Source organism: Pyrus communis, chromosome 7 (genome assembly GCF_041283825.1).
Source record: "Pyrus communis isolate YQ-2024b chromosome 7, ASM4128382v1, whole genome shotgun sequence".
NCBI classification, from domain to species: domain Eukaryota; kingdom Viridiplantae; phylum Streptophyta; class Magnoliopsida; order Rosales; family Rosaceae; genus Pyrus; species Pyrus communis.
This window is the reverse complement of record NC_142571.1, coordinates 10832458-10851263: the sequence shown is the minus strand read 5'-3', so window position 1 is coordinate 10851263 and position 18806 is coordinate 10832458. Positions and strand designations below refer to the sequence as shown.

General features: G+C 36.5%; 1 protein-coding gene across 3 annotated transcripts; it reads left to right on the top strand.

The window, feature by feature from the left end:
• The first annotated feature begins 1365 nt into the window (after positions 1–1365).
• LOC137734033 (uncharacterized) lies at positions 1366–18730 on the top strand. 3 transcript variants are annotated; one of them, XM_068473279.2, is made up of 29 exons: positions 1366–1608; positions 1773–2027; positions 2120–2280; positions 3702–3767; positions 4622–4739; positions 4847–4956; positions 5056–5151; positions 5532–5655; positions 6556–6623; positions 6992–7078; positions 7560–7712; positions 7796–7891; positions 8068–8127; positions 8221–8339; positions 8462–8549; positions 8844–8948; positions 9024–9125; positions 9205–9257; positions 9371–9434; positions 9548–9682; positions 9908–10020; positions 10104–10197; positions 10568–10787; positions 12182–12312; positions 12817–12963; positions 15760–15888; positions 17024–17122; positions 17961–17999; positions 18183–18730. In XM_068473279.2, the coding sequence occupies exons 2-29, from the start codon at positions 1787–1789 to the stop codon at positions 18318–18320; spliced, it is 3156 nt and encodes a 1051-aa protein (XP_068329380.2). In that variant the 5' UTR covers positions 1366–1608; positions 1773–1786; the 3' UTR covers positions 18321–18730. The 3 variants fall into 3 exon arrangements, with proteins under 3 accessions (XP_068329380.2, XP_068329379.2, XP_088554171.1); XM_068473278.2 differs by having other exon boundaries at positions 1370–1608; positions 9021–9125; XM_088698045.1 differs by lacking the exon at positions 12817–12963 and having other exon boundaries at positions 1370–1608; positions 9021–9125.
• Positions 18731–18806: the final 76 nt, after the last annotated feature.

Below are 18806 nucleotides of genomic sequence, written 5' to 3'. Positions count from 1 at the left end.
CCTTGAAAGAAAAAGTAGCCGGGCCCAGGGGAGGATGTGATCTAATGCGTCGCAGCGTTTGGGGACACCATAGCCCATGCTGGTGTCTTTCGTGGGTTGAGCTAAAGGGTTTTAGGTCAATGCGGGTGAGCCCAAAAACAAGGAAAGCAGGCCGAGTAACAGAGCCTAATAGGGCTCGGGTTGGGTCTAAAGTCACCCCAGTCGTAGCTGGGTGTGTTCGCCAGGGAAGAAAACTAGCGCCAACGCTTCAGGCGGCCGTGCTTTAGGACAATGGTGCTCGAGGCGAGTATATGGGTCGTCAGAGACCTCGAAGATGAACGGAGATTGAAAGAATCTCAACCTTCTCATAAAACCCTAGAAATTCGAATTGGGTTTTTAGAAAAATCCAATGAGATTCAATCGAATCCCAATCAATTGATGTCGTGGACAAGCTTCAAGCTGTCAAACATGGTGACTTATGGTGTGACGATGGGCTGCAAGCCAACCTGCGATGGTGGAGACACCGTGGAAGGCGTCGGGGTTTTTAGGTTTCAATCTGTAAACCATGGCTCCGACTTGGGGACTCGGTGCTTGGCTTGTTGCGACCATCCAAGCTTTAGGCTTGGTTCAAGGCACGAGGTCATGGGTTCGAAGAACCAAGACTGTGATTTCCGATTTATTTTTTATTTTTCTGTTTTTTTTAATTCAATTCATATATAATTTAATTTGATGCATATGCAATTCAATAACTTTAATGCATGTACACATATTTGATGCAATTCATGGCAAATATCAAATTCACATAATTCAACAATTATGAATGCAATGCATACACAATTTATGTGGAATCTAAAATTCAAAAAACGTAAAGTTGGGTCATGCATTATGGTGAATGTTTATGTTATCAGGGCTGCAAAATTATCAAAATAAAAACCGTTGTTTTGAAAGAACTTACGTGATGATATGGATGAATTGGTTTGATGCGGAAAATTTCCTCGTCAAATTCCTAAGCGTAGTGGTAGGAGTGTGCTGATAACGTGTTATAACCTATTTTATCTGACAAGGTTAAAGGGGCCGGCGACAAGGGTAGAGAGATTGAGAGAGATGTGTTTGTATAATTATAGGGGAATGTGTGTTTTATCCCTTCTACATAGTGCTTTTATTTATAGTGGTAAAACGAGAGAAGAAATTCCTTCATCTCCAAGGAATATAGGTTGTAATAGGAAATGATAACTAGAATTAAATCTAATATAAGATTTACACAATCATATTTAAACTAGGAAAGTTTACAACATATTGTCATATTGATATCGTTTTTGACGTTATTAGGGACGTGGACTTGGTAAATATATCCTTTATAAAATTTTAGACAGATGTAAATTCGTTGCCTGCCGTGTCTAAAGTTAACGGGCCCGTCTTCTCGACAAAAAGAAATAAAAATGCTCAGTCGTGCTCTCTGCTCTGTGCTCTCTGCTCGCTCTGTCTGGCCATTGCACCAGAAATTCCAATCCCAAAGCCGCCAAACGAATTGAGGCCGTGAAGCATCTTTGGGCCGCAATCGGAGATCGAGTCGGCGGCAGGAGCTTCCGGCAACCTAGGTCGCGAAACGCCCGGGTCCTCTGTCGGAAGGTAAATCGACGAACCATGCAACTCGGAGAAATATATGATCGTGATTGTCTGTGTCTGACATTTGAACATTTCAGTTGTGTTTTTAGTAAAGATTGCATTTTTGTTTTGTTGGGTTTAAGAGTGTCATCTGAGGTTTTGGTTTATTGGTGATTGATGAATCATAGGAGTTTTCGAAGAGATGGAGGGTTTAAGGCAACTGGAGGCGTTGTGTGAGAGGTTGTACAATTCGCAGGACTCGGTCGAAAGGGCTCATGCCGAGAACACTCTCAAATGCTTTTCGGTGAACATAGAATACATTTCGCAGTGCCAGTACATTCTCGACAATGCCATGACTCCCTACGCGTTGATGCTGGCTAGTTCTAGCCTGTTGAAGCAAGTCACTGAGCAAAAACTTGCTCTGCAGCTTCGTCTCGACATCCGTAGGAATCTTCCTTTACTTGTATTCGTTTAGCGGGTTTGCTTTGTTGTTTGCATCTTATTGGAGTTGAACAATGTGGAATCTTTGTTGTAGGGAATTACCTTATTAACTATTTGGCCACTCGAGGACGCGAGTTGCAGCCATTCGTGACTGCCTCTTTAGTCCTACTCTTATGTCGACTCACCAAGTTTGGGTGGTTTGATGATGATCGATTCCGGGATGTGGTGAAACAGTCAATGAACTTCTTGAATCAGGTTATATGACTTCCTGTTTATAACTTGTAATGTCTTCGATCTTGAACTAATTTGTATGATACTATGGCACTGTTGTTGCGTTATAAGCAGTATTACCAAGAGAGTTTCGAGTAGGTAAAGATGACTGTAAACAAACTGGCTACTGAATAAAATACTGCAAGAAAACATTATCAACCAGAGACCAAACAAACAAAATCATAGTACATTGAAACTAAGCTAAACAGAATCTCAATTGACAACATCCTTCCTATTCTCATAGATAAAGAACAACGGGACATCCTAAGACTCAGAAGAAACCGATAACCATTAAAAAGGTCTAAAGTGAAACTTTATCTCACAAAATCCCCAGAATCTTGCCACCAGAAAATGCATGATGCGAAAATTCCCTAGCGCATACCAGCTTTTCTAAATAGGACTTACACGGGAGTACGCTCTCTGGCTCAAAATTCCAGCTCATTCCTTCTGGTCTAGAGATTGTAAATCGGGTGTAAGTGTAGAGACAAAGACTAACTTTGCTGGGATTTTTATTTTTTTGGACTTAGAAGCAGTTTTATCTAAATTCTGTGGTAGTCATTGGATTGTTAAAGCTTTATTACATTCGCTATTTTGTTTGTAATGGACAGCATGCTTGTAATTGCTTGGGATTTAAATAATTTTTATTTTCTATTAAAAACCAAAACACTGTATAGAGGAAATGAGATTACTTACAATACCTTATTTGTTTCCGGTCATATTGTTGATTATATAACTGGTTTATAGAAAGGTGCATCGCTCTACAACATTACCTTAGTTGCATCTATGATTGCATTGTATTTAACACATTGTGGCCACGTGATCCTTGGTCTATAATTCTGGAATTTAAGAATTAAATATTAATTGGTTATCTTCTTGTACATGTATATCTCTTACTATTTAGCTCTATCCAAAGCCTTGTTTTTCTGCAAGTATCTAAAAATTTCATCTTCTGTTCCTTATTTTTACCTAAACTCAATTTCTGGGATGCTGCATGCACTTTTTTTATTTTTTAACATACAACAAGAGTCAGACTAATATTTTTTATAAGCCCTATATTGCACATAGGCAACTTTTGTCCTCCAGTAATCGGGCTATTGTTTGGACCCCATCAACTGTATTGCTACATAGAGTGCCAGCTCATCTTTACTAATGTGGTCGTTTCCTTTGTTACATTTTTATTTTTCTAATGTTGCTCGATATCCATCTTACCATCTTGAAGTTCGTGTGCTCCATTTTCATTGTAATAATGCTCTCTTAGAACTGTAGAGGAATCAGAGAATATAGATAACAAGTAGATTTAACTGTTACTACAGAGTGATTTAAGTGGTTGTGTTACTTATTTTTTTATATGTTTTTCGTCATTATATCTTTCAGATGAGTAACTCATAAAAAATTTGTTTTACCAGGCAACATCTGATCACTATGCCATTGGTTTGAAGATACTAAACCAACTTGTGTCTGAGATGAGTCAGGTTTGATTTTAATTTGTGCCCCTTTTTCTCATCATTAATACGAGATGTTACATTTTGGTTACATAAGATTTCCACTCCGTTTCCATTATTTCTTGTTGCAGTATCATCCTGAAGTTTCTTCAGGGCATCATTACATGGATATATGATAGTGTACGGTGTGAATATTTATTAATTTATTTTTTTGTTCAAGAACACTGAGAGAGGCTAGTTTAAGCACTCAAAGTTTGCCCTTGGTCGAACATCTATAGGCATATTGTTATTTGATTAGTTTCACTATTGTTTTGGAGTTGTAACATTCCAATTTTTATAAAAATTAAACCTTTTTTTGTTTGTTTCTTTGAAAGGGCCTTTCCTTTTAAAAAATGTAGGACAATAGGAAGGGATAGAGAAATAGAAGAGATACGGACTTCACCCAGGCCTTTGGCATTTCACCAAAGGTGTACTGGAACCACTCCAATAGGGAAATTAGAAAAATTCCGGCATCACACCAGCCTTCAGCATTACAATAACAGGTGCCTTGGAATCACTCCAAGGTTGTTGTGCCTCACACACAAGCTGGGAAATCCAGAATTTCTGTTTCACTAACAATCTGAATTCAAAAGCTTACAATTTATCCCCTTTATAGGCTTAATTGGTACATGAATCTGGAAAGGTCCGCATTAATATGCTTAGGAATTCTAAAGACTAATTTATGACACCAAATCCATTAAAAATGTAACATAGGGAGACTTAGACAATTAACTTGCAGACTACATTGCGTTTAATGAAATTTTAACTTGGCTATTAACATGTGCTTGTTTATTTTGTATTTGATTAACATTTGTTTGTTTTTTCATTACTTGATAAATGTTCAGCTTAATCCTGGGTTGCCTTCAACGCATCATCGGAGGGTTGCGTGCTCCTTCAGGGATGAGTCTCTCTTTCAAATATTCCAAATATCCTTGACTTCATTGCGTCAACTGGAAAGTAATGGTAAGATGTTGGCAGTGGATCTTAACCTGTTTGGATTACCCCTTACCACTACTTTATATTTATTGTAATTCTTGTTTGATTGGTCTGGTTGATTTTGTGATGCACAGTTGCAAATCAATTGCAAGAGTTGGCTCTTTCGCTTTCACTGAAATGCCTATCTTTTGATTTTGTTGGGACCTCACTTGATGAAAGTTCTGAAGAATTTGGTACTGTTCAGGTATTATCCTTGTTTCTTTTGGATTGTTAACCATTTAAAGGTCTGTCGACGAGTCTTATGCAGTGAATCATAATAAGAATGTAACTGTTAATCTTACAGATTCCATCGGGTTGGAAGTCAACATTGGAGGATCCTGCAACACTTCAAGTCTTCTTTGATTACTATGCCAATACAAAGCCCCCCCTTTCAAAGGAGGTTAGTACATGTGATTTTTCTTCTTCACCAATTGCTGATGATTTCTAGGACCTTATTTGATTAGAAAAAGAATAAGCAAAGAAAACTGTCTCTCGTGGGATAATTTATTGCTGATGTATTGTGAATCGGATCCTTGTCATAATGGCTAATTTATTGCTGGTGCAAGATATTTTTTATTAGTTCTTGATTACCTGCAACCACATGCAGTCTTGTATGTGCAAGCGTACAGTGGTGGAACTTCTGTCCTTTAATGTCTAAAACTTATCTTTGTTTGTTGGAGTAAAAAGTTTCTTTTCCTACCATTTGAAATTTTATTTGTTATTATTCATGATTTTTACTGTTTAACATCGTAATCGAGTTTTTACTGTTATTCTTTATAGGCACTGGAGTGCTTGGTGCGACTAGCTTCTGTTAGACGTTCTTTGTTTACGAGTGATCCTACCCGTTCAAAGTTTCTGTCTCATTTAATCACAGGAACCAAAGAAATCCTACAAACTGGGCAAGGTGCCGTTGGCTTAGCCCTTTTTCCTTTTGATTGTCATGCATCTTACTCTAATTGTGCTGAATGTGAAGTAGTTTGTTTATGTGATAGAAGTGTACAGCATTTGTGTATTTTTGATAGTTATTAACTTCCTAGATATTTTTCTCAATAACTTCCTAAATTTGATTGTTTCCCCTTCGTGCTTTTCTCACTCTTGCATAACAACTGTGGACAGATTTGTACCTGTCTATGCTGCACAGAATACGACTTGGAAATTAAATAAAATATATTAGAAAAGACATTAAAAAAATACAAGACATTAAAACAGCATGCTGATTCCATCGTAAGTTCATACTTCACAACATAAAATAAATCAGAAAAGAGAAAGATTCATGTTCATCTTTCACCATATAGAAGAGAAGAGAGGAATGGCTTTAAAATAAACTTCTGAAAATTTAAACTTTGACTTCGCCTTGTTCTAAATTTTTAAACACCATCCCCAAAAGTTACAAAAACTTAATATCCCCTAGCTGTATCTTGACCATGTCCTATCGAGTATCGTTGCCGTTTCTCATAGTCTACAAAATAGGAAAAATCAACAGTACTTTGCATATCCGCTACTTGTTAGACTGTATCGTGGGGGTATCGGTAGACCCTGGCCCAAATTTCTAGATTGTAGTAGTTATTTATTGGTTGGTCCTGTATCTATATTATACTTAAGGTAGATATTATCTGAATTTTAGGCACTTGTGAGTGCTAATACTTAATCAACAACAAACAACAAACAACAAACAATCGGCTATATGAAGCCTTATCCCACTACGTGCAAAAACTTAATCAACAGCCCTAAATTTATGTTTTACTAGTGTGTGTTTTCTTTTATCTGTTGGGTTTTTATAATGATTTGTTGAACTGGAAATCAGGTCTTGCTGATCATGATAATTACCATGAGTATTGTCGTCTTCTTGGACGATTCCGAGTGAATTATCAGGTAATCTTTCTTCTTTTTGGTAATTTTGACATCAGGCTTTTTCTTTAGTAAGACCCTAGAGTCTTTCATGGTATTTTGTGTCACTCGTCCAAATGAAGTGAGCTTAATGAATATTGCACGGATGTAAATTACACCGTAAATATACCTACATTTTCATTTTGGATTTATATTTAGATGACATTGATTTGTACCTTGAAAAGATGAAACTTACGCCTTACGCATGTAGCTTTGATTATGACGTGAGATTTTACATAGATAGTTTGTACTTTCTTTGTGGTTATTATGAAATTTATTTTCTGGTATGTAATCTTTCCTTGAGTTGATCTAGTTTACTGGTTATGCTTACTGAACTTCTAAATTTGCCGCAGTTGTCAGAGCTTGTGACTGTGGAAGGCTATAGTGACTGGATACGTTTAGTAGCAGAATTCACGTTAAAGTCTTTGCACTCCTGGAAGGTTGAATGGCTTTCATAACTTTTTTCTAAGCGTTAGGAAAAGAATATTGTATACTATGCTGTCAAATGAAAACTCTTCCACGATAAGTCGGTCTCTACAGTCTCCTAAATCTTAGTTTTGTAGATTTATGGGTTTTGGCTTCATACCATGTGAGTCTTGATTGGGCTTGCAATCCCTTACCTTCTGTTTACATTAATCTTCATTTGGTTAGGTGCATCTAGTCATTTGTAGTTTTTAGTTGTAGTTACTCTTATCTTATAATTTCCAGTTGTCACTCCCACTGTTTCTCTAACACACAGACTATCTCTTTTGCTTTAGCTATACAGTCCAAATTGCATCCAACAACGAATAGTTGTCCTAATGACAGTGCCGTTATACATGAATGTCATCATCTATGGTACCTAATAGTGCTTGGTAGCTGGAACTAATTATGCGGGTTGAAAAATTACAACTTGCATTACTGAAACTGTCTTCTTTTCAGTGGGCCAGCAGCAGTGTATACTACCTTTTAGGACTTTGGTCTAGATTGGTGACATCTGTACCATACTTGAAAGGTGATGCACCCAGCATGCTCGATGAATTTGTACCTAAGATTACTGAAGGTTTCATCACATCAAGATTTAACTCCGTTCAGGTAAACACCAGAACTTTTACTGCCAGTACTGTAATTTTATGTTCAAATTTAAGAAAGTTCTATATCTTCTTACTATTTTACAGGATGGTTCGCTTGATGATCTTTCTGAAAACCCATTAGACAACGTTGAACTTCTTCAAGATCAGTTGGATTGTTTTACATACCTCTGTAGATTCCAGGTTCACCTCTTTATGTGCTTCTCTTTTTCAATCTGAGGAAGTTATGGTTTTCCAATTCGTCAAACAACTATTTTCTATTTGATAAAAATGCATTTAAAATACATATTTTGACTTAGACACGTGGAACTGATCTGAATTTGTTAGTTGCCTCTATGACCTTCTCTATTTTGTTGCAGTACGAAAGCAGTAGTTTGTATATAATAAGCATAGTGGAGCCTCTTTTGCAAGTCTACACGGTATGGGTATTTATAGTGATGGATGCCTCTTGGAAATTGAAAAGAAAAATTTCTGGACTTCATGTTTTTAACCAATTCTTCTGACTTGAACAGGAAAGAGCTCGAGTTCAGACCAGTGATACCAGTGACCTCTCTATTATTGAAGCAAAACTTGCTTGGATTGTTCACATAGTTGCTGCAATTCTCAAGATAAAACAATGTACTGGGTGCAGGTAAAGAAAACTAAACAACTTTCTTGACCAAAAAAACCTGCGTTTACCTCCTTTTCATTCATTTTGCATTTCCCTTCATTGCTACCATGGAAGATTTTTATTGTTTTATTTTTTCCTTGCAGTACTGAATCACAAGAAGTACTTGATGCAGAACTTTCAGCGCGCATCTTGCAATTAATAAATGTCACTGACAGTGGGGTACAGTGCCAGGTACAGCAGCAGGAATGACCTCTTTCTGAATATTAGATATATTAATCAAATACTTACCTTCTAAATCTAGATTTTTCTTATCTTTCTTTACCTAAAGTGTTACGGTTTTTGTCATGGTTTGATATAAATGAATGTGTGCACTTTAAAACTCTGCATTGGGCGTCAAGCACTTTGGTTAATATATTCAACCAAATTACTCGGTGTTAAGAGTGATATTCAACTTTAAGATTGCCTATTTATTTTTTTTCTTACTTTCAAAATTAATGAAAACTGTTCAACCCTGGCATTTGGCAGAGATATGGTGAAACAAGCAAGCAAAGACTTGATCGTGCAATTCTTACCTTTTTTCAACATTTTCGGAAGTCATATGTGGGTGATCAGGCCATGCATTCTTCGAGGGTAATTAAGCTTTTCCTGGCATTCTTTAAAGTTAAGTTAACATTCTTCTTGAGGCTTCTCCATTTGTTGCAGCAGTTATATGCCCGCCTTTCTGAGCTTCTTGGACTCCATGATCATCTTTTAATGTTAAATGTCATTGTTGGCAAGATTGCTACAAACCTGAAATGTTACACGGAGGTGAAATCCTTTTCATGCTTTACTCACACTAAATATATATGGATATCATTTTTGCATTTTAATTCTTGCCTATTTTCAGAACGAGGAGGTCATTGGTCACACCCTAAGTTTGTTCTTGGAGCTGGCATCTGGGTTAGTTCTTTTTCTTCTGTATATCTTTTGGGGCATTGGAGTGCTTGGTGGCTTAAGAGAGCCTAGCTTCCATTATCATATTTTGCTTATTGTAAGAGTAATTATTTTGGCAGATACATGAGTGGCAAGCTACTCTTGAAGTTGGATACTGTCAAATTTATACTTGCGAATCATACTGTAAATCCATATCTGAAATATCTTTCTTTTGCATTTACACTTTTGATTTGAATATCTTGAACAGAATCCTGTATCTCGGTTGAAAAGTTCTCACTTTGAATTTCTCTTTTCAGAGGGAGCATTTCCCTTTTCTCGAAGAGTATAGATGTTCTCGCAGCAGAACAACTTTCTATTACATAATTGGCTGGTTAATATTCATGGAAGACAGCCCTGTCAAATTTAGATCTTCCATGGCTCCACTTTTGCAAGTACTCTCTCTCTCTCTCTCTATCTCTCTCTCTCTCTCTTTCTTTCTCTCTCTCTCACACACATACAAACACAAACATGCAATAAAAAATGTTTCATATGTGCATGCTGCAGAATCTGCACAGATATTCCTGTGTGCTCTTTAAAATGCTTAACTACACACACTAGATACTGTCTACTTTGGTATTGTATGGATTGTTACTCTTGTACTATATGTGGTACTTCAGGTTTTTGTCAATCTGGAATCAACTCCTGATTCAATGTTTCGTACTGATGCTGTAAAGTATGGATTAATTGCGTTGACGAGAGACCTTAGAGGAATTGCCATGGCCACAAATAGGTAGGTGCTTTTTTCATTTTCTGTATCAAATTTCTAAGGCCTAACAATTTCTTATTCTTATGCTCTTCTTTGGATATCTTCAGTCGCAGAACTTATGGCTTTCTGTTTGATTGGTTGTATCCTGCACACATGCCACTTCTTTTGAAAGGCATCTTGCACTGGTCCGATACACCAGAGGTAAAGGATAACTGCTTCCTTTGTTGAAAAACCAAGGATACGTGCTTAAGCAAACAAAGCATAATCCAAAATTTCATACTTCGAAATTGAACTTTTTTACTAGTTGGAGAATTCTACATTTCAGAAGGCTTTTAAAATAAATAAATGAAAAAGTCTTTTGAAACATAAGTCTGTGTTTCTTGTTTGCACTATAGTTTTTAGCTATAAGAGATCAGGTAGGGTTAGATAATATTTCTTGATTGTTTTGAGCATTTTAGAATACAATGGAAACAGGAAGCAGATTTCTCTCGGCTACATTTGATTCCTTTCTTACTTCTTGCAAAGTTAATTGTGTTATGTTTTCTCAATATTTGCCCAATTAATGCTGCAGGTGACCACCCCTTTGTTGAAATTCATGGCTGAGTTTGCATTGAACAAAGCCCAACGCTTGACTTTTGATTCATCTTCTCCTAATGGAATACTTCTTTTTCGAGAAGTCAGTAAACTGATTGTTGCATATGGGTCAAGAATTTTGTCTCTTCCAAATGTTGCTGATATATATGGCTTCAAATACAAGGGAATTTGGATTTCTTTAACTATTCTTACAAGGGGTGAGTCCAAACTTCTTGTTTCTTGCAACAGTAATCACTTTGTTGGATCATCAATTGCATGGTTATTCACTAGGTATACTTGTATCTCTATTCAGTTCTGAATAGTAAGCTACTTTTTCGAGAATGTTTTATCAGTTTTGTATGACAGTTATCACTCTGTTTATACTGCACTTCTTGCATGTATATTCTTGAACATCTGATGTATAGCTGTGGGTTTTTTCTTTATTGTTCACTTTGGTTGGAAAAAAAATTATACTGCTCCCAAATGGTGTAATCTGTAGTCTGCAGATAGTTAGAATCACATTTCTGGGTGCAGGATAAGCAGTAAAACAACCTAGACCTAATGAAGGAAAGTCTATCAAGAGCATGAATAAATCGTAATTTATTAGTTGGCTAATGGACTGTTTAACTTTTTTGGTAATCCTTCAACTGTTTACAAACTTGGTGTTGCAAACTTGTCAATCTCAAGTTGTGAGTCTTGTGACTAATGTGGGTACACAGTGAAGGTTGTTTATGGTTTGTTGGTTTAGAACGGTGGTCAGTGTGACTAAACAATAAGATGTTTATGCTTAAAAAAAGTTAAAACTTTTGGCTCTTGAAAGGATTAATAGAATCATGTAAGGTTTTAGCGTTTGGATTGAATTTAGTGCAAAGTGTAGCAGCTGTTTGGTATGCTTGGTGGTGAGAGTATTAATTCCACATTGGGCAAAGAAGGGACATTGAATGTGCTCATAAGTAATTGGGCGACTCCCCATTTTGCCAATTGGTTTTATGGTGAACCTCGACTTTCTTCATGGTAATGGGCTACTCCTCATATTGCCAATGGTTTTATGGTGCCTCAACTTTCTTCACTTGGATCCAATTTTTGTTTTTTATGAAACTAATGAAGTAATGTACTATTTAGCTTCATTAATCATTTTCTGAAAACAAAAAATTGGATACCATAAGGATTCCAAACAGCCCCTTAAAGATGCTGAACATGTATTATTGATTAAAATATTAGAGGAAACCCATCAATTTTCTTAGTTCAACAGCCAAGCTCAAAGTGAATGAATTGGAATACTAAAAGGAAGCTGATGTTTATCTTGTGTTTTTCAATTGCCTTTTTTTTTTTTTTGGTCTGTGTTTTAGAAGAACGTCTCAAGTTGTTTTTTCTTTTCCTTATACTGTTCATCCCAAATTGAAAACATCAGACAAAAGAATAAAGTTCTTTTGCAAAGTTGTACTTTCAATTCATTTTTTGACTCTACCACAGCATTGTTGGTACTAGTTTTTAAATATCAATCCTGTAGTGGCTCTTCCCCTGCTTTCCCTATTGAACTAAAAATAAATAAATAGCTCCTTGTACAAATGTTATGTTATGAGCTGACTTTAGGATGTTTTCCAACTGATAGCTCTTGCTGGAAACTATGTCAACTTTGGGGTTTTTGAGCTATATGGTGATAGAGCGCTTGCTGATGCACTTGATATTGCACTGAAGATGACATTATCAATTCCTTTGGCTGATGTATTGGCATTCCGGAAGGTACATTTACTCATGCTTGTTAGTCTTTGCATCTATTAGTTTTGAGTACCTGGTTGGAGTTGTTTGATATGATTTCGGTGGAGAATGCAGGTGAATGTATGGAGCAAAAACTTGAAATTGAAAACAACTTCTTCTTTTTATTTTTAATTTTTTTTTTATTGGTAGTTTTCATTTTTATGCACTATTCCATATCGGTGCTTTTAGAGGCTAAAAACTGTTTTTCTTTTCAATTTCTAAGAAACAATGGGAAGTGAGAAAACGTGTGGCTCTGAACATTGAGTGTGCAATTTATGAAGTCTGAAATTTATGCTATCCTATTTTTTAGTTTGTCCCTGCTAAAAATTCTGTCATGCTGATGCTTTTTAACGCTTAAAAATCTTACTCTGTTTACTTGATTAAAATAAATTGCAGATATAAAACTCTTTAATTTTATCTTTCTTTAAGTTTTTCCTCTTGCGTAAAATTTGGAAGGTGTTCTTTATTTGGATTTCTTACCCTTTGCAGTTGTCAAAGGCCTATTTTGCATTCTTGGAGGTTTTATTCAACAGCCATATAGTTTATATACTGAATCTGGATACCAGTACTTTTCTGCATATAGTTGGATCCCTTGAATCTGGAATTAAAGGTCTAGATACGGGTATTGCATCACAGGTATGTGTTAGGTCTCTATTTGATAACAAAATCAATTCTATCATCATCCGCATGTCTCAAATTTAAGGCTTCACTTTCAAAGAACAACTTGTTACTGAGCTTCTTTTACATTTGTTTTCCTCTATTCAGTTCAGAACTAGAAGGCCAGATAGAAAAATGTGTCCAAGCAAAAGTAAAACTAACCTGAAATTTAGAAATCATCTTGTGCTATCGAGGACACAAGTCATGATTTGGAATAAACTTAAAACCTTACGTTGCCTGCATTTGTACTCCCTCAAGAGTAATTTCTTACCCATACCTTATCAGTCTTCGGAAACTTTCAATATGTTACCGTGAGGTAGTGGAAAAGCCCCAAATGATCAACAGTTGGCCATTGCTAAGTGCCAAGTGTTAAACTTCCAAACATTGAACGTTGTAGGAGTTTTATAGAAGACGACAACAACACCAACAACAAAGCCTTATCCCACTAAGTAGGGTTGGTTGTATGAATCCTAAAGCGCCACTGCGCTCGGTTTTGTGCCAAGTCTTCCGTTAGCTCCAAGCACTCCATGTCTTTTCTTAGATTCTCTCTCCAAGTCTTCCTAGGTCCTCTTTTACCTTCTTGCCCTGAGCCCCTGTCTTATAATCGCATCTTCTAACTCAAACATCTATAGGTCTTCGGTTCACATGTCCAAACCACATAAACCGATTTTCTCTCATCTTATCTTCAATTGCGGCCACTCCTATTTTATCTTAGTCCTATCTTTTCTCATGTGCCCACACATCCAATGATGTATTCTCATCTCTGCTACACTCATTTTTTGCATGTATTGATGCTTGACTGCCAACATTATGTGCCATAAAACATTGCTGGCCTTATTGTCGTCCTATAAAATTTTTCCTTGAGCTTTAGTGGCACACATCGATCGCACAACACACCTAATTACTCTTCCACTTCATTCATCGAACTTGTGTTCTATGTTTGAGATCTTCATCCAATTCTTCGTTCTTTTGCAAGATAGATCTAAGATAACGAAAGTGCTCACTCTTTGGTACTTTCTGATCTCCAATCCTCACCCCTATCTCATTTGGACCCCCATTCCCACTAAACTTGCACTCCATGTCTTTGACCTACTTAGGCGAAGAGTTTTAGATTCGAACACTTCCTACCAAAGGTTAAGCTTCGCATTACTGCCTCCCGTGTTTCATTTGTCAACATTATATCATTTGCAAAAAGCATACCCCAAGGGATCATCTTGTATATGTCTGTTAACTCATCCAATACCAATGCAAAAAGATAAGGGCTTAAAGCTGAGCCTTGGTGTAACCCAATGGTTATGGGAAAGCTTTTAGTTTGTCCTTCATAGTTTTTACTGCAGTCCTTGCTCCATCGTACATATCCTTTATTTCATGGATATATGCTATTCGTACTCCTTCCTTATCTACATCCTCCAAAACTTCTCTTAGGACTCTTCATATGTTTTTTTTCGAAATTTATGGTCTTATAAAAGACCATATGCAAATCTTTTTGCCTATCTCTATATCATTGATCTTGGTAAGAGATAGATTGCCTACACAGTCGAGCGCCCTAGCATGAACCCGTATTGATTGTATGAGACTCGTGTCTCTTGCCTCAGTCTATGCTCAATTACTCTCCCCCAAAGTTTCATTGTATGACTGATTAACTTGATACCATGTAGTTCATGCAGTTTGTATATTGCCCTTATTCTTGTAGATAGGCACCAATGTGCTTTTTCTCCTCTCATTTGACATCTTCGTTTTCAAAATCTTACTGAAAAGGATTGTGAGCCATGCCATACCCCTCTCCCAGGACCTTGCACACCTCGAATGGTATATCATCAGGACCCACTGCTTTTGTTTGTTTCATCTTTTTCAAAGTTACAACTACCTCCATTACCGAAAAAAAAAAAAAGTTACAACTTCCTCTTTCCTGATTCGGCGGTAGGAGTAATTTATACACTCTTCCGAGTTACTCAAGTCACTAAAGAAGTACTCCTTTCCTGTCCTTGAAAAGATTATGAAAATAAGCTCTCCATTTGTTTTTTACCACGTTCTCCGTAGCTAGAACATTTCCATTCTCATCTTTGATGTACCGTACTTGATTCAAGTCTCTTGTCTTCCTTTCCCTTCTCTAGTCAGTTTATAGATATCCAACTGTCCTCCTTTAGTCTCTAATCGCTTATACATACCGTCAAAAGCCACTAACTTCGCTTCTCTCACTGCTTTCTTTGCCTCTTTTTTCGCTATTTTATATCTTTCACAGTTTTCATTAGTTCTATACAAGGCTTTACAGCATTCCTTTTGTAGCCTTAACATTTTCTTGTACCTCCTCCTTCCACCACCAAAATTCCTTTCGAGGTGGAGCAAAGCCCTTGGACTCTCCTAATACCCCTTTTACAACTTTTCGGATACAACTAGTCATGGAATCCCACATTTGGCTAGCATTCCCCTCTGTATCCCAAATGTATTGGGCGAGTACTTTCTCTTTGAAAGTGACTTGTTTTCCCCTTTTAGATTCCACCATCTAGTTCTTGGACATTTCAAGGTCTTGTTCTTTCTTCTATCTCTTTTGATATGTGCATCCATCACCAACATGCGATGATGGTTAGCCAGGCTCTCTCCCAATACAATTGTGCAATTTACAAGCTATACAAATGTTAAAAATTTTGGAAAAAGTTATTGCACTGGAGAAGTTTTTTGACGACATGATCCTGTGTTACCAACTAGCACCAGTTTTTTTGTCTGCATTTGCCAATTTAATTTTACATTTTTTTCACTATTCACCTTTTGCTCCAGTCTGCATCTGCGGTTGAAAATTTGGCTGCTTTCTACTTCAACAACATAACCATGGGTGAGGCACCCACATCACCTACTGCGGTCAATCTTGCTCGTCACATTTCAGACTGCCCCAACTTGTTTCCAGAAGTAAGGATGTTTATGCTGTATTACTTTTTTGTTATTTGTCCTAGACTCTTTGTTAAGATGTGCATTTCTTATGGTTGAGTAATTATATTTTTGTTAAATATTAACATGGTTGTAACCTGAAAAAATATGGGCTCGTTTGGAAGTGCATTTAAAGAATTGAAAGAGCTTTTAGAAAAAAATGTTTATGGGTTCCAAAAGCACTTTGAAGTGCTTCCTGCAAGAAGCACCAGTTATGTGCTTCTTGCAAGAGGCACTTCAAGTGCTTCTCCAGGACAAACTTGCATTTTTATTAAGGATTGTTTTCAAAAGAATTTCTCTAAAAGTGCTTTCAGTAATTTAAAAGCACTTCCCAAATGAGCCCTAAATTAAATTATGTTATGGGTTATCTGTGTAATGTTTGTTTACTGTTATTCCATTGTAAATCAGACTCAGCTCTAAAAACCGTCAAGATCTATCTTCTGTGACGTTAACATATTGAAGATGCATGGGTTTTTGTTCACCAAAAAAGAAAACAATGTAGCTCTATTAGTATTTAGTTTTCTTTTTCAGTCAGCTATATAAGGTGACACTTCAGAACCTTGTTGGTGATTATCAGTAAACAATAAAACTGAAACTATGACAAGTGTAATGTACTCATAGTTTAATGGCATTGAACTCCTATAGTCACATAATAACCTGCGGAAATCCATAAGCCTAACCGGATTGTAAACATGTGTTGTGCATTGTTTTAGTTCAACTAGTCCCATGCTTGGACTTGTAAGCGAGAGGTCTTAGGTTTGAATCTTGTGGATGGCGAGTTTGATGCCAATTTTTCCCCCACTGCTTGGTGTAAATACTTTGTTGTATTAAGAAAAAGTGTGCCTGACCCTTGGGAGGATTAGGTAGAGATTTATATATGCTCTTCGGGACTTTGGTTTTGGTTCGCTTGAAGATATGTAAAGCTATTGAGAAAAAAAAGTTTATATGTTTACGTGTCAAATTTATGCATGAAATCATTCTCCATGCATGCAAGGTGAATTGAATTTGCTTATGCTTTCTTTATGTTGCCAAACTCTGATAATATTTTGTGGTTATTCTCCATAGTTACTAAACTGTTTTGGTTAGGTGACTAATCTGAGTTATTTTATATGTAAAGGTACTGAAGACACTGTTTGAGATTGTTTTATTCGAGGAAAGTAACAACCAGTGGAATTTTAGCAGACCAATGCTAAGCTTGATACTTATTAATGAGCAGGTAGTATTTTATTTGAGTGCATGTATATTGTAACTGGTTCAAGTCTTTTCTTTAGCCATATACACAACATGTTCGTCTGCAACATCGTTTTTTAAATGCCTCTTATTAATCAGTTCCACGGTCCACCTACACATGATTACGCTATATATTTCCTGTTCAGTCTGTACGCATGTGTTTGTGTTACTGCTTCCTGAAGCCATTTCTGTTTTAAATTATCTTACCTGCAGGAAAAGTAAACACATTCTTTATGCTTATCCCCTCTGCCAATTTTTAAAGTAAATCTTCATTTTTCTTTATGGTTTTTAGTTTTTAGCTTATATCTTTTAGAAAATATGGAAACAATGCAGCTGTCTCTCTCTATTTCTCTAACTGTAAATCTTGGTTACTGTTTGTCCTTTACATGTTTGACATTAGAATATTGTAAGTTTGCATCCTGTCTTAACAGTATACCGTCCTTTACTCTCATTTGTGTTTCAGTACAGAAGCTGCATCTTTGAATTCAGTGCTTTACGTCTTTTGTTCAACTCATTGTGGTCGGCCAACTTGTTTTTTCCTTCTTTTATCAGCGTCTTCAATTTAGCTGACAATACAAATTACTTGGGTTGTGTTTTATACCGCTTTTTATTTTTATGAGAGAGAGACAGAGAGAGAGAGAGAAATAAGTGAGGTAGAGACAAGGGAGAGTGGATAGAAACAAACCTTTAAAACTTACTGAACCATTGGATTTCTTTGCTAAAAGTTTCAAGCTTGCATTTGCTGGAAGGGAATTCTTTAATCGTCTTAAAATTTTTCACTTCTGATGGCTGTATTTGACTGAAAGATGGTATCTGACTTGCAGATATTCTCCGATTTGAAAGTTCATATCTTGGCTTCACAGGTTAGTTGTGCCTTCCATTCTTGGTTGTTTGAGTTATATAATCGAATAATAAAAGACTAAGCTAATATGATGAGTCAAACCTTAACTTTTGTGTTTGAGCAACGCTGAATTTATTGTTTAGCTGTTTTAAATTGTTACTGTCACGAGTACATGTACATGACACTTTTTGATATTGGCCTGCAGCAAGCGGATCAACATCAACGGCTTTCCGAGTGTTTTGACAAGCTTATGGTGGATGTTACTAGAAGCTTGGATACAAAGAACAGAGACAAGTTCACCCAAAACTTGACAGTATTCAGGCGTGATTTTCGCTTGAAGTAACCATGAATTGTACGTCCAGAAGATTTTAGAAGAATATTTTGCTGCATACTTGTAGCTGTAAAAAAAAAATGGATACTCTACTGGGAAAAAAAAGGGAGCTAAGTTTGTGAAGTTCTCGGGCTGGTGTAACGGGAAGGTGCATTGGACTTTTTTTGGTGGTGGCGGTGCTGTGTACTTGAAGAGGAACGTTAGCGTGGTTTGCTTTTCTGGTGGTTTGTAGCACAGATAGTTGTGGGGTTTGACATGTAGAAAATGGCCAGTTCTAATATTAGTAGTAAACCAATTCTTTTAGAAGAAAAAAAGGGTGTACATTCTCTCGTGTCTATGTTGTAAGTTGATCTCCTGTACATTAACCTTTACATATTCTTTGTATTTGTTGATAATAAGAAAGAAAAAGAGGTTTAAAGGATTGTTCCTGTCTCTTGGCTTTCGTTTTACTTTCTCGGCTCTCTTCGATTTCACTTGACGTTGAATTCGTGTCTCTTG

What these genes read in the sequence shown, in the direction of transcription:
- LOC137734033 (XM_068473278.2), top strand. Translation starts at nt 1,787, where the DNA reads ATGGAGGGTTTAAGGCAACTGGAGGCGTTGTGTGAGAGGTTGTACAAT. An exon ending in GCAGCTTCGTCTCGACATCC is followed by an intron (nt 2,028 to 2,119) that starts GTAGGAATCTTC and finishes TCTTTGTTGTAG; the next exon opens with GGAATTACCTTATTAACTAT. An exon ending in TTCATATCTTGGCTTCACAG is followed by an intron (nt 18,000 to 18,182) that starts GTTAGTTGTGCC and finishes ATTGGCCTGCAG; the next exon opens with CAAGCGGATCAACATCAACG.